Here is a 14,960-nt window from a genome sequence, read left to right as displayed (position 1 = left end):
ATTAAGGCATGTAACAGATAAGATATGAATTCAACAAGTAATTACAGATAACAAATAAAACACATAAGAGTGAACTTGAAAAATAAAAGATAGAACATGTACTAACATTCTGAAAATCAGTTCGGGTTCATGCCGGGTCGTTCTACTACGGAAGCTATCCACCTTATAAGGAGGTTGGTGGAACATCACAGGGATAGGAAGAGGGATTTTCATATGATGTTTATTGACCTAGAGAAGGCGTATGATAGGATCCCTAGGGACGTACCTTGGAGATGCCCGAAAGTGAAAGGGGTGCCGGTAGCATACATTGAATCGATAAAGGATATGTATGATGGAGCTAAAACTTGGGTTAGGACTGCGGGAAGTGACTCCGAGCTTTTTTCGGTAATTATGTGGTTAAACCAAGGATCTGCGCTTAGCCCATTCTTATTTTCTCTGACGATGGATCCCTTGACACACCATATTCAAGGGGAGGTGCCATGGTGTATGTTGTTCGCTGATGATATAGTTCTGATCGATGAGTCGCGTAGCGGTGTTAATGAGAGACTGGAGGTGTGGAGGCAAGCTTTGGAGTCCAAAGGTTTCAAATTGAGTAGGACCAAGATGGAATATCTAGAGTGTAAGTTCAGCAGCGTGTCGGGGGAAGCGGACGGGGTGGTGAGGCTTGACTCACAAGTCATCCCCAAGAGACAAAGTTTCAAGTACCTAGGGTCTATTATCCAGGGAGATGGGGAGATTGACAGGGATGTAACGCACCACATTGGGGTGGGGTGGATGAAATGGCGGTTAGCATCTGGAGTCCTGTGTGACAAGAGGGTACCACCGAAATTCAAAGGTAAGTTCTACAGAGCGGTGGTTAGGCTGACTATGTTATATGAGGCTGAGTGTTGGCCAGTTAAGAATTCACATATCCAAAAAATGAGAGTAGCTGAGATGAGGATGTTGAGATGGATGTGCGGGCATACTAAACTGGATAAGATAAGGAATGAAGATATTCGGGAGAAGGTGGGCGTTGCTCCCGTGGACGGGCAAGATGCGGGAAGTGAAGCTTAAGTGGTTTGGACACGTGCGGAGGAGAATCATAGATTTCCCGGTTAGGAGGTGCGAGCGGTTGGCTTTGGCAGGTACGAGAAGAGGTAGAGGGTGACCTAAGAAGAATTGGGGCGAGGTGATTAGGCAAGACATGACGCGTCTTCAGATTTTCGAGGACATGGCTCTTGATAGGAACGTGTGGAGGTCGAGTATTAGGGTTGTAGGCTAGGGGGTAGCGCATAGTTTTTCCCTCTTTGTACCGGGTAGTCTAATAGAGCTTTGCCTATGTTTGGTAGCGATATATGTTGTGTTCACACTATTTTGTTGTTTTGCATAGGATTGTATTACTGCACTCCCTTTCACTTCTTTGGTGTATTTTAAGATATTATTATTACTTCTCTTGCTTCTTTTGTTGTTACATATCTCTTCTTGCATTTATTTTCTGATATTATTATCTCTTCTGTTGAGCCGAGGGTCTCCCGAAAACAGCCTCTCTACCCTTCCGGGGTAGGGGTAAGGTCTGCGTACATCCTACCCTCCCCAGACCCCACTAGTGGGATTTTACTAGGTATGTTGTTGTTGTTGTTGTTGTAACATGTACTAACAACTTCAAGTAAGGCACATAAGAGCAAATTTAACAATGGAAGATATAACATATTGTGACAAATAAAATTAGATACATGAAAAAAGTCTAGAAGTCTACATCAGTCAAATACCACATATAAGTCTGTGTACACACTCGTCACCTCGTGTACACATCGTATACATAATTCAAATAGTACTATCAATCCAAAACCCGAGGGACAGTTTCCCTCCCCCCCCCCACAAAGTTAGGCTATATACTTATTTCAATTTGGCCAAATCAATCTCAAAATAGCTTTTCTTTTACAAGTTCACCTCCACTCGGCTCAAATCTAGCCAAAAGGACTTAATAACATTAAACCACGCAAGAGAAAATAATTTCAATTAATAACGGTATGATTTTTATACAATTCCCAAAAGTCAACAAAAATCAACCCCGGGCTCGCCCGTTCAAAGCCCGAGTCGAAGGGCAGGTTTTGACTACCCATAATCCCACGAGTCTATATATGTGTTTTATTTTTAAATCTGAGTTCAAATCGACTATCAAAACTCAAATCTTCATTTTTAAAAACTTTGACCAAAATTCCCAAAATTTCTCTTAGATTCTCATAAATTTGATGTTAAATATAATATATAATCATGAAATTTAATTGAAAATCGATTAAAATCAATTATTCAATAGTTTGGCATGAAAATCTCCTCACAAAATCGCCTCCTACCTAGTCTAGGGTAAAAAATATGTAAGAATGAAGCTAAGTCCCGAAGTGCTCGACGATAAACCAGCTGCATATGTCGTATTTGCGATATAGGGTTCGAAAATGCAACGTCCGCAAATGCGTACAAAGCATCGCAAAAGCGACCCTTGATAGACCATACGAAGATCGCATTTACGATCAAAGTCTTCGCAAATGTGAAGCAACAGCAGTCGCAAAAGCGAACAGTGTTATCGTAAAAGCGGACAACCCAGAGTCGCAAATGCGACTCCAGCATCGCATTTGCGATAAATGGCCAATACTCCCCTGGTTCGCAAAAGCGAGAAAGTACTCCCAAATGCGATGGCCGCATTTGTGACCTGCTCTCCCCTTCAACACAGTCAAGTCACTAAGCTAGTTCTCCTTTCCCATATTGGTAATATTTTCTTTATTTTTTCTTCTCCTTTTAGAACTAGTCCCTACCTCCTCAAGCTGAGATGTCACTCTTCTTTTCGGAGTCCTCTTTTATTCTCTAGATTAGAGTGGTTCTGGATGAACCAACATTTTCTTTTACTTTTCTTTTCAGAGGAATCTCCTCTTCTCCCTAATTCTCATTGTCATTGTCTATAGCGTCCATATAGAATAACGCATCCCTCAACTCAAACTCTCATTACTCTTTTATCTCCTTTCTCTTTTTCTTACTTGCCTCAGTAGCCTTCTCTAGAAGAGTTTTGTTTTGCTCCTAGTGGGTAGAAGCCCTATTCTTGGGAAGTTGCTCTTTCTTGTCTTTCTTTATTATTGCTTTCATCTTTTGTATTGTTATCTTTTGAGTATAATTTTTTAATATATTATTTTTTTATTTGGTTTGATTTTAATAAATAATAAAATGACTAAATTATTTTTATTTTAATTTTAACCAAAAATTGATCCAAATCGATTCATGAATACCTCACATAAAGGATTTGAATCCTCTCCTACGTGATGGGTCAGTTGGCCATTAATCCTCAAGAGATACACATCTAGAAAATTAATTCAATTAATCATTGAAATAATTAAATAAATTTAGAAGAAAAATAAAATAAGTTAGTTTAAATATCCAAGAGCAGTAACATAGTTATGTAAAATTTAAATTATACTCCATTAAAAATTTACCAAATTCATCTGAATTTGAGATGACACATTTTCAATACAACGATTTGGATAAAAGGAGAATTATACAAATTTAGGGATCGTTTGGTTATAAAACAAGTTATCTCGAGATCATAATGTGAGATTATAATACGATGCTTAGATAATGACGAATTTATTTAGTGGTATAGATTTTAATTAGGAGATGTTCGATTTATTGGATAACAAATGAGATATACGGGGTATATTATAAAATATGTGTGTTAGGGTATACTAGATAAGTTGAGATAAATTTTTATTTTTAATTTTAACCTTGAATTTTTTAAAGGTCGTTAGGGGAAGGGCTTTGAAAAGAGCATTTTGTTATTGTAATATTTTATTCTGTGATTAAGTAATTCCGAAATTATTATTCTACCTCAAAGTGGGATAAAATAATATTATAATTATGGTATAAATTAATCCCGAATTCAAAAATTTAATTAAATACCAGATAAAATAATGCAAGTTCAATATTAAGACAACCAAGTTGCAATTTTTCCAAAATACAAAGGGGTAATCATTAAAGTAAAGCATTCAAACTTCTAGACTATTCTAAAGAAGGACAAACCAAATGGGCAGCTTCAAAATGCAAAAGTATCAACGGCTGTGATGGATTAGAAGCTTCAAGAGCCACTACTACCGTCCATTCACACTCTTCTCTCCCCACCCTTTGGTTTGGTTATATAACCTAACCGTATCTTCTTTTTTTTCTCAAGAAGAGATAAACCCACCTACTACAGCTCTACTTCTTCAACAACACTATAGTAAAACCCTAAGCTTCAACACTCAACCTCTTACAATTTTCAAGGTAAGCTTCACGCCCAGCTAATTTCTTAGTCCATATCTGTATCTTAAGAATGATGTTAGTATCTTGTTCTGTTGTAATTTTTAATGTATAAATCGAACTATTTTTGGGTATGGGATTTCATTTGTTACTGGGTTAAAGGTTCTTTTATCTCTCTTTAAGTGGATAAGTTGCTATTCTTGTTGGCTTTTGCTTATACTAGTAGCATTTCTTCTGTCGGATGCTATTGGTGTCTTTGTTGCTTCTTAGTAACTGTTTCAATTTCTGGAAATTTTTCCTTTATTTGGATGATAAAAATTGGACCTTTTATTTAAAATATGGATAAGCACCTGTTTCAATTTCTGTTTGTATTAGGATAAGGCAGTGTAATTTATGGGACTTTGTATTTATAGATTGACCGTGTCACACAGTCTCTGTGTAATTGCAAAGGAAAAAAGGAGAAGAGTGTATATAAATGAGTGAGGATAATGTGGATAAGAGTAGTATTATTATTCTTTTTTGATACCGTTCTAAATACTATGGTTAAGAGTATCTGTTTAGTCACTCAACTAATTCACTTGTGGAGTGTGTTTTGAGGCGATTTATCTGACTGGCTTGAAACTTGTGTTGATTATTTGAGCAAACCGAGCACTGAAAACTATATTTGTCTTAGCTGTTTAAAGTAACAGAGCATATTTCTGAATCTAGACTAGCTTCCATTGTGTTGAATACTGTAATTCACTAGGATATGTTGGTGTTAATTTTGTTAAGTTGGTCGACTAATCATATAGTGATTTTTTTGAATGGACAGATGGCATCTACTTTTGCTGGCATGTCCTCAGCGGGTCCCTTGGCTGCTCCCAGCACTTCTTCAAACAAGCTTTCCTCTGTTGCTAATATATCTTCAAGCTCTTTCGGGAGCAGAAGAAATGTTGTACTAAGAAAGGCACGCAGTCCAAAAATTTCCGCTGCGGCAAAGGAGTTGTATTTCAACAAGGATGGATCAGCTATCAAGAGGCTGCAGGTGAGCTTTTTATCTCAAATTATCAAATAGTTGGTTGCAGTGAATTCTTGTTGTGTACATCGTTAAAGCTTGATTTTCTTGCTGTTGCAGGTTGGTGTGAACAAACTCGCTGATCTAGTTGGAGTTACTCTTGGCCCAAAAGGCAGGAATGTTGTTCTTGAGAGCAAGTATGGTGCTCCAAAGATTGTCAATGATGGAGTTACTGTTGCCAGAGAGGTGTGTTAATTGTTACACCCGGTAGATATATTGTACCTGTAGCTGTTTCAACTAATTTCCGGTCATTCTCGAAACATCAAGCTGTTTTAATTCCTATTTTTTTCATTTATAATTTTATTTTGACTTTCAGATAACAGAATAATGTCATTTTTTTTTCTATTTTGCTGTCGTCTGTTTGTTTGCTAGTTGCTTAAATTTGTATTTGATCAAAATGCTCTTTACTATTTATAACAGGTTGAGTTAGAGGATCCAGTAGAAAACATTGGTGCTAAACTAGTGAGACAAGCTGCTGCCAAAACCAATGATTTGGCTGGTGATGGGACTACAACATCTGTCGTACTAGCCCAGGGCCTGGTTGCTGAAGGTGTTAAGGTACTTTGTGAAACCCATATACTGCTGAATTTTCAGTATGTTAAATCTCCTAGAATATTTTTCTTACCAACTAGATTGTGTAAGTAGGTGGTTGCAGCTGGTGCAAACCCTGTCCTGATCACCAGAGGAATTGAGAAGACCACAAAAGCCTTAGTAGCTGAATTGAAGAATATGTCAAAAGAGGTAAATTGTTAGTTTCATCAATGGTTGTTGGACTGAATCCAAAGATCTGGCTGTTTTAGTTTTTTTGCTATCATGTAATGGTTTGTGCATTAAATATTGTAAGTATAAACTTTAAAACAAGATTGAGAACTTTGCTGACCAAGTGTGCCACACAGGTAGAAGACAGTGAACTAGCAGATGTTGCTGCAGTAAGTGCTGGGAACAACTCTGAAGTAGGGAGTATGATTGCTGAAGCCATGAGCAAGGTTGGAAGGAAAGGTGTTGTGACTCTTGAAGAGGGAAAAAGTGCTGAAAACAGTCTCCGTGTGGTTGAAGGAATGCAATTTGACCGTGGTTACATCTCACCATACTTCGTTACTGATAGTGAGAAAATGTCCGTTGAGTATGAGAACTGTAAGGTGGGGATCCTTCTTTCTAGGTTTAGTATGTACAGCATGTTCATAATACCTCTTTGGATGCACAGTGTATCTATTACTGATGATGTTATGTATTCTGAGATGCAGTTATTACTGGTTGACAAGAAGATAACAAATGCAAGAGATCTTGTTGGTGTCCTGGAAGATGCTATCAGAAATGGTTACCCAATTTTAATTATTGCCGAAGATATTGAGCAAGAAGCACTAGCCACCCTTGTTGTCAATAAGCTTAGAGGTGCTTTAAAGGTTGCTGCCCTTAAAGCTCCTGGTTTTGGTGAACGAAAAAGCCAGTATCTTGATGACATAGCAACCCTTACTGGAGGTATCTCTTGCTTAGTTTTCTTGTTGTTTCTATTTGAAAATGTCTATCTTCAATTCTGACCCTTGTACCTTTGGACTTTGATAACCCCAAATTGGAGATGGAAATAACTAACCCTTTTTATTCCCCTAATGTATAGGCACTGTGATTAGGGAGGAACTTGGCCTTACCTTAGACAAGGCTGACAAGGAAGTTCTAGGCCATGCTTCTAAGGTAGTGCTGACTAAGGATGCCACCACAATTGTTGGTGATGGTAGCACTCAGGATGCAGTCAATAAGCGTGTTGCACAGATTAAAAACCTTATAGAGGTGAGTGTTCGCTTGGCATTTTTGGTAAAGATTTTTTTGTCATGATCCAGTCTCATTAAGTTCGTGCGGTTCTGAGCAGGCAGCAGATCAAGATTATGAAAAAGAAAAGCTAAATGAAAGAATTGCTAAATTATCAGGAGGTGTGGCTGTTATACAGGTAACTTCAGTTCCAATTATTTAACATTTTGGTTTTTTGAATCAGTATAAAGTGCAGCTATAAGTTGCTGATTCCTTAATTGAATGCTGAAGGTTGGAGCACAAACTGAAACTGAATTGAAGGAAAAGAAGCTGAGGGTGGAAGATGCTCTCAATGCAACAAAGGTAAGCTAGTTTCGTAGGCAATAATTAGTTAGGTTTGTGCTCTCCAGGATATATTTGAGTTTTTTGATTGATGACTGGTAATATGAAGACTGAAGGCTAATAATGTTCTGATTTCAGGCAGCTGTTGAGGAAGGTATTGTTGTTGGTGGAGGGTGCACACTCCTGCGACTTGCTTCTAAAGTTGATGCCATCAAGGAGACTCTTGAGAATGATGAGGAGAAGGCAAGTTTGTGGTAGCCTGCAGTTTTTCTTTTTGTTGCGAGTTCATAAGCAGTCCTTTTAACTTCATTTGTCTTAATTGCAGGTTGGAGCTGATATTGTTAAAAGAGCGTTGAGCTACCCATTGAAGTTGATTGCTAAAAACGCTGGTGTTAATGGAAGTGTTGTCAGTGAGAAGGTACTGATATATGGTTTGGTTTTAGGGGAAAAAATGACTATGGTGCCAACTGAAAAGTTTGGTTGAAATTTTTTTGCACTCTTTAAGTATCTTTGTTTACCTTTCAGGTGCTTTCTAGTGACAATCCAAAATTTGGATACAATGCTGCAACTGGCAATTATGAAGACTTAATGGCTGCTGGTATTATTGACCCAACAAAGGTGCGATTATCTGGTTTTGCAATTTTTTTTTCTGATAAAGGCCATTGTCTGGGTTTGCATTAGAGAGGCCATTATCTGGATTTGCATTATAAGATATTATGATGCGGCCAAACATATATTGCCGTGTTTCCTGGAGATCACCTGATTAGTGGGTTTTGGGATGGTACTATTCTATTTGAGTCCTTTTTTACTTGGTGTTCCTTCCAAGGGATAGTACAGTTTGGATTGTGGAAATAAAGCTGATAGAAGTCTTGGTTTTATTGTTGCTGGCTTATGATTTTCAGTGGAAATTGACTATAATTATCTGCTCTTTGACACTAGTCGATGTGACATAAGGCCTTGATATGGGAGTAGGCCAAAAAGCATATGCATTTACAGAAGTACTTTTTGATCTTCTCAGTGTATCTTTCCTTTTCTAACCCTGTTTGGGATGCTTAGGAGTGCTCGGAATGCAAGATAAAACATTAGGTTTTATGGTGTGTCTTTATTCGGGATGGCTAGGAGTGTTCAGCAGGAAGGGTTCAGAAGAGATGACACAAATAGGTTATGTATGGTGGCTCTATATAGAACTGAGAGATTGTATCACTCTTCCTAACTCTAGAGTTCTACCTGATGACGGAAATCCAAAACGAGCATGTTAACTATCCTTGGTTTGTTATTATTACTGAAAGCTGACATGACTATGTGCCCTGCTCAGGTGGTGAGATGTTGTTTAGAGCACGCGTCATCAGTGGCCAAGACATTCTTGATGTCAGATTGTGTGGTGGTAGAGATCAAGGAGCCTGAACCAGCAGTTGCTGGCAACCCAATGGACAACTCAGGTACCTTCTTGGATTCAATCTACTCAATCCCTTTCTCTTCTTTACTGTAGTCTGGCAGAACTCCAGTTAACTGAGATTTGTGGTTAATTTCATTTTCAGGTTACGGTTACTAGATGATTGAATGAAGGCTACTGATTAGATGGAAGAGAAGAACTGCACCTGCGCGATGATAGTGGTAGATGAACAATGTCTGGTGGCAATGCTTGAAAGCCTTTATTTTTGTAAAACTTTAGGTATTCTTTCTGGGAGGATATATAAATCCTGGTGGGAGTAGCCTTCAGGGTTCGGCACTGTATGAACATGCAATTCAATGTATAATTGCAGATTCCGTGGATGTCTGTTGAGTGGCAGAACAGAAATAAATCTTTTACATAGTTTCTCATATTGCAACTTATTACCTCTGTTAGTCTAATGGAATACCAAAGGGAAGAAAAATTACCCAAAATGTAGAGCCACATAGGTTACATCTTGATGAGAACTCGCAGGATTCACTACCAGCTCTAATGATGAAACATTAACTTTGATTTTCGTACTTCAAACTTGTCATTTAGGCGCTCTTTAACAAATATTACATTACTCTAGTTCTAGTTTTGATTGCAACGAAAGAGTAAGATAACTTGGTGGTTTTAAGACCTGCATGCCTCTGTTGTTGCTTTGAGGGAAGAAATTCAAAAATAGCCAGATTCAAAAGTAATTAAAATTTAGCTATTTTTATGTAAAGGTAGCTATTTTTATGTAAGGGTAAATCTGAACGTTGGTCAAAATTCGAAAAATATTCCAGCGTAATATATTGGATTTCTAATTTTTTATATCTGAACTTCTATCATAATATACTGGAGTTTCAGTATAATATACTGGTCCAACATAATATAGTGGAAGTTTATACACAAGTGCTCCAGTTTCCAGTATATTATGCTGACATTTTTCGTGGTTGAAGTTCCAGCATAATATGTTAGAAGTTCATACAGGTACACCAATCTCTAGTATATTATGCCGGAATTTTCCGTCTTGCAGCAAAATACTACCTATTTTTCAATGACTATGCAAGCGCCGGCTATTTTCAATTACCAGCCCGAAAATTAGCTAGCTCGGGCTGTTTTCACTGCTTTAAGCATGGCCTTTGCTAGTAGAAAAATAATTTATTTTCCTCTTGTTTTCAGCCCAATGAGGCAGCAAAAATGAAACCTATATTTGCTACTCCTCAGATTTCCTCCTATTTTTTCCTACATTCTAAAGTGGGATACAAAACAGTTAAAAATTATCAGGAGCTTTTGTGTATTTGAAAGATTTGAAAAACTGACTTTTGAATTTTTTTTCTTCAGAAACGTTTCTTTCACAAAAGCAGCTAAACAAAACCCTGCTTGCAAACGTTTCCCGAAAAGTATTTTTCGATGAGTCAATCTCAAGCTAACGTTTTTCAGCTAGCTGTTATGTTAATTGTAGCGCGTCTTCCCTCCTTCTCTCACTTTGGAAAGATTTTTCAGTATTTTCTTATGATGACTTGGTCGAGAGAGTACGATACATATTTCTTTTTTTCTATGAGCTTGATTTAGTAGTAAAAAAAATATTTTTTAGGGGAAACAGTTTTTGCCAAATATAAAAAATGATTTCTCTTGCTTTGCGGTGAAAGTGACTTTTCGTTGCGACAGTTTCGTAATGCCGCTTTAAAAAGTATTCATTCTACAACCAAATGTGGAAAAACAATTCTTTTAGAAAATAAATCATTTTCTAGAAAGCATTTTTTCAAAGATATATTTTGTCATGCTAAACTCATTTCGAAGTTCGAACAATAGTCCGTTTGCGCTCATAGCTTTTTTCGTCGCTTGCCACTCGGGGAAGACCCGTTCTTTCAGTAATTCGTCTGTCTTCTAGCCAATACTTAAATGCTCAGAGAGCATTTTTTTCAAGATCGATTCAAATTGTTTTTATTTTATTTTTTATTATTTAATTGATCCACTAGAATAAAATTCACTTGAGTTAACATAATATTATAAAAACAAAAGGTAAAAGAAAGATATTTTTCATGGCTGTTCCATGATACCAAGACCATTCGCTCGGCGTGTCCCAACACATTATTATTTTGAATGCATGCTTTCGAGGAGCCTCAACCTTAAAAGTTCAATCTGTATTGTACGCATTATTTTTGTCTATTATTCATTTCTTTCTATGGCAATTACTGTATAAATAATCATACAAAATGTATGTATATTTTTCTTCATGTTCAAAGCTTAAAAGTTCCTAGCATTGGTTCTTTTATAAAAAGAAAAGAAAAGAAAAGTATCATGACGGGCACAAATAGAACTAAAAAGGAAGAACTTATTTCTTATGTTTAGGGTAGAAGCAAGGAAAGAAAAATGTCTAATTAAATCGAACCTTACACTAGTAGAATATAAGATTGTTTACCCTAAATTAAGGATACATGATTTCGCCTTATATCAATTGATTAATTTAAAAATAAGTGATGGGAATTGACAAGAATATAAAACAAACCAATGCTTGGACAATGCCCTCGAGCTGATGAACCTTCGAGCTTAGTAAAGTAGAACAAGTTAAAGAACAACAAGTTGATAAACCAGAGAAAGAGAGAAATATTATATTGCCTTGACCTGTATGAATGTAAGTTGGTTACAAAATGATTAGTGCCCTCTTTATATAGCAGATGAGTCCTAGTTATGAGTACAATTCTAATTACGGAAGTAAATCCCATGATTAGCCTAAACAATCGCCCTTGATTTGATTTGTACCAGGATTTTTGCCGTGATCTCCGGCCAGTTATGATATTTCGCCTTTCCGTTATTGTGCCTCGCTCAAAGTCGATCGTATTAGGTCTCGATTGCTGATAGCCTCGATCTCGACGTGCACTCCGATTCTTGAACTCGATACCTTGTCTTCGTGCTCTAGCCTGATCCATTATGGGCCAAACGCTCGATGTTATTCCCTGGTGTCGATTTAATGGAAAAATTGGGCAAGCCTGATTTTAATCGTATACAGATAGTCCCCTCGTTTCTTGGAGTATAATGAGAAGAAACGAACTGAGCTTTCAATTTTGTACCTCGACCAATTATGACGTCACCCTCGTGACGGAAGCGACTGAAGCGTCACGTCTGTACAGTTCCCAAAATCATTAATGATCGTCAGTCGACGGCCAGCCACTAGCATTTTACAACCGTCATAGCAAATATTATAAATAGATCATCTTCATAATTTTCTTAAACTTTACTTTCAAAATTTCTCCTAATCTTCAAAAACTCTTCTACTCCCTTCAAGCTTATCAATTTTGCAGGTTCTCCAAATCTCGTTTGTCAATCTTTTCTTGAAACAACAAGTTTCATCTTCTTCTTTCTTTGAACTCATATAATAACAGAGAAAACATCAAAAATCGTTCCTCAAAAGGAAAAAAGCCTCTTAATCGCGTCTGGCCGGTGATAAAATGCCGGTGGAGCCACGTATCAAAGAGTGTGTTCCCGGGTCGTGCGATCTTACTTTCGATTTTAAAGTTGAGAAAACCTCATCGGTCCTTGGCCGATGCGAGACAATGTTGAGATACATATGATCGATAACCGAGGGCGATCTTGAGCAGGTGAAAAAAGATTGCCATTGGAAAAACAAAGAGGTGGTGATTCCTGCCCCCAGGAGAATATTACCAATTATGTGAAATGGTTTTTAAGTGTTTACACTTACCCTTTCATGTTGGGTTTCATCGATCCCGTTATTATCGACTTATGTCGCCAATACCATATAACCCTAGGCCAAATCCACCCATCTTTTTGGCACATCATTATTTTGCTCCGATTATTCGTGAGCAAGGTCGAAGGGATGTCTTTCACCCTCGACCATCTCATTAGACTATATAGCCCTCATCTCTATCGAGGCAGGTTAATAAGGCTTCAACGCCGGGCCATAAAAATGTTGTTCTCGAGCATAAATGAGGACAAAGATCGAGGATGGATGGGCCGGTTTGTTCGAGTGAGGACTTCTGACATAATCCCGGCCGAGAAGATGCCATTCCCCGAAGAATGGAACACGAAGCGTAAGTACAAACCCACCAATACCTTCTGTTGATTGTTTTGCTTCCTTTACCTTTTCTCATCAACATTCTTTCTTATGGTGCAACAGTCTCTTGGGTGCCTGGTGCAATTTCGAACCTTGAGGGCTGGGTTCAAAAATTGGCATCGACCTCTTCACACACCGAGCGCTCGAGGCATGATTTGGAAAGGGTCGATGGGAGGCCAAAAATCATGGTAAGTTTCTTTTTGTGTGTTTGATGTTCTTCTATGAAATGTCTCTTTTTTATTTCTACCTGGTTTTCTTTCGTACAGGTCTCGGGGACAATGCTATCATGAGGCCGCTTTCGCCTGGGGAAGAGGAGGTTTCGAAGCTGTCAAAAGAGAAGAAGAGAAAAAGGGTCTCGCTTTTTGATACTCCAAAGCCTAAGAAGAGTAAGGCTCGCAAGTCGAAGAAAGATACCGCCGCCCTGCATGAAAATATAGTTCAACAGCTACGAGATGAAGAAAAGGAGAATGGAGATGCTGGCTACGAGCTGGTTGCTCGAAAGAGGAACACCGAGGTCCCAAAGGCCGCCGAGCCAGTGATGACCAAAGAGGTTCAACCTCGAACCGAGGGGATCTCGGAAGATGGCCCGAGCAAAGTCCCCTAGTCATCGAAAGCTGAGGTTACCTCCCACCGTGATGGGAAACCGATGGATGTACCTGAAAGGGATAGTTCTGAGGCCCTTCAAAACAAAGAGAACGCCCCAAGTGACTCGCTTTGGGCAATAGACATTAGAAATTCGCCCCTCCCAACATTTTCTGAGGGGAAAATTCAGGAAGCCCAGGCCATCGGGACCCCCGATGGGGGAACGACCCACGAAGGGGAAGAACTTTTCTGTGGCTACTTCAAGGGGGTCGAAGAGACTTCCGATCTGGGTGATGCATTGAGTATCTTCGATGAAGCCCATCGACTTTTGAGTTAGGTGAGCCTTAGCTCCCTTTGTTAATGTTATCTTTGTCTTTATTTCTTCTTGTCTGATTTTCTTTCTTTTTTCATAGGCCTTGATGCTCCATCGGGAAACGTTTTCTAAATCCCGGGTAGAGTTGGACCGGTGTGAGGCCGATCTCAAAAAACTTACGGAGGAGAGAGATGTCCTAAAACTCCTTATTGAGCAAAAGGAAGAGGAGGTGAGGGGCCTTAGAGCTGAATTGGAAGCAGCTCATAAAGGGCAAACCGACTTAATTGAGCAGGTAATGCAATTTTTTGGAAGCTCGTTTTATTAAGCCGAGGACGATGACTAACACTTCAATCTTGCAGGTTCAGTAGAAGGCCGAAAAGATCGAGCAACTTCGCGAGGAGGCCAAGATGAAGGAGGCATATACCTTGGGTGGAAGCAAAACATGGATTGCCTTGCCTCGGAGAAAGACACTGCTCGGGCCCAGCTATCTTTGGCCGAACGTCAACTCCAAAGCATGAAGGAGGAGATCTTGGCTCAAGCCAAGAAAATTGAGGAGCTCGAGGTTTGGCTGGCCGCTGAGCTTGCAAAAGCCACATCTGAGGCAGAAAGAGTAAAGGTCGATGTAGAGGCGGTCGTGGACGTCTACCGAGCTGATGCTAAAGCTGCTCACGCTCGGGTAAAGGAAATTTCTGATGCTGCCCAGATTCGATCATTTTGAGTTGCCGAGCATGCCAAATGCCAGTCTTGGAGAGAGACTCTCAAAGAGATTCATGCTCGTGGTTTTGACCTTACTGTCGATATCGAGAACGCGAAAGTGCTAGATGCCGAAGCCAAAGCTTTGATCCCAGATGATAATGAATCCGGGAGCATGAGCGGATCCGAGAGCGAAGAAGATGTAGATGAAGCTCCCAGGGAAGATTAGGCACTTAGATTTATTTTTCTTTTTTGGATTTTTTGTGTAAGACCCTGGGTGGTCTTTGTAAATACTTTTCTATATATGAAAGATCCATTTTTTCCCGATTTGTCTCTGATTTCTGTTTCGTGAAAACTTTGTTTTTCTTTTCGCCTTATATACTTTATATCTTGTGAGGATTTTGACTCGCTTCGTTGTCTTGTGAAAATTTTGCTTGCGACCGAAACTTAAGCGATTTGATTGAAGTCTGACTAGTATAGTCTC

The 14,960-nt window shown here is 38.8% G+C and overlaps 2 protein-coding genes across 2 annotated transcripts; both read left to right on the top strand.

Annotated features, from left to right (window-relative positions):
* The first annotated feature begins 441 nt into the window (after positions 1 to 441).
* On the top strand, positions 442 to 1,053 carry LOC138877338 (uncharacterized). The gene has a single exon (XM_070156941.1). It carries the CDS (start codon positions 442 to 444, stop codon positions 1,051 to 1,053), a length of 612 nt encoding a protein of 203 aa, XP_070013042.1.
* Positions 1,054 to 4,095: 3,042 nt separating this feature from the next.
* Positions 4,096 to 9,217, top strand: LOC104237729 (chaperonin 60 subunit beta 2, chloroplastic). The gene is made up of 15 exons (XM_009791930.2): positions 4,096 to 4,281; positions 5,069 to 5,281; positions 5,372 to 5,497; positions 5,732 to 5,869; positions 5,957 to 6,052; positions 6,208 to 6,450; positions 6,556 to 6,790; positions 6,927 to 7,096; positions 7,176 to 7,253; positions 7,346 to 7,417; positions 7,535 to 7,639; positions 7,722 to 7,814; positions 7,922 to 8,014; positions 8,712 to 8,835; positions 8,935 to 9,217. Exons 2-15 carry the CDS (start codon positions 5,069 to 5,071, stop codon positions 8,946 to 8,948), a joined length of 1,800 nt encoding a protein of 599 aa, XP_009790232.1. The 5' UTR covers positions 4,096 to 4,281; the 3' UTR covers positions 8,949 to 9,217.
* The last annotated feature ends 5,743 nt before the right edge of the window (positions 9,218 to 14,960 follow it).

The sequence above is a fragment of the Nicotiana sylvestris genome, chromosome 9 (genome assembly GCF_000393655.2).
Source record: "Nicotiana sylvestris chromosome 9, ASM39365v2, whole genome shotgun sequence".
NCBI classification, from domain to species: domain Eukaryota; kingdom Viridiplantae; phylum Streptophyta; class Magnoliopsida; order Solanales; family Solanaceae; genus Nicotiana; species Nicotiana sylvestris.
This window is presented reverse-complemented; position numbering and strand designations above follow the sequence as displayed.

What these genes read in the sequence shown, in the direction of transcription:
- LOC138877338 (XM_070156941.1), top strand. Translation starts at nt 442, where the DNA reads ATGGATCCCTTGACACACCATATTCAAGGGGAGGTGCCATGGTGTATG.
- LOC104237729 (XM_009791930.2), top strand. Translation starts at nt 5,069, where the DNA reads ATGGCATCTACTTTTGCTGGCATGTCCTCAGCGGGTCCCTTGGCTGCT. An exon ending in CAGCTATCAAGAGGCTGCAG is followed by an intron (nt 5,282 to 5,371) that starts GTGAGCTTTTTA and finishes TTGCTGTTGCAG; the next exon opens with GTTGGTGTGAACAAACTCGC. An exon ending in GTATTATTGACCCAACAAAG is followed by an intron (nt 8,015 to 8,711) that starts GTGCGATTATCT and finishes TGCCCTGCTCAG; the next exon opens with GTGGTGAGATGTTGTTTAGA.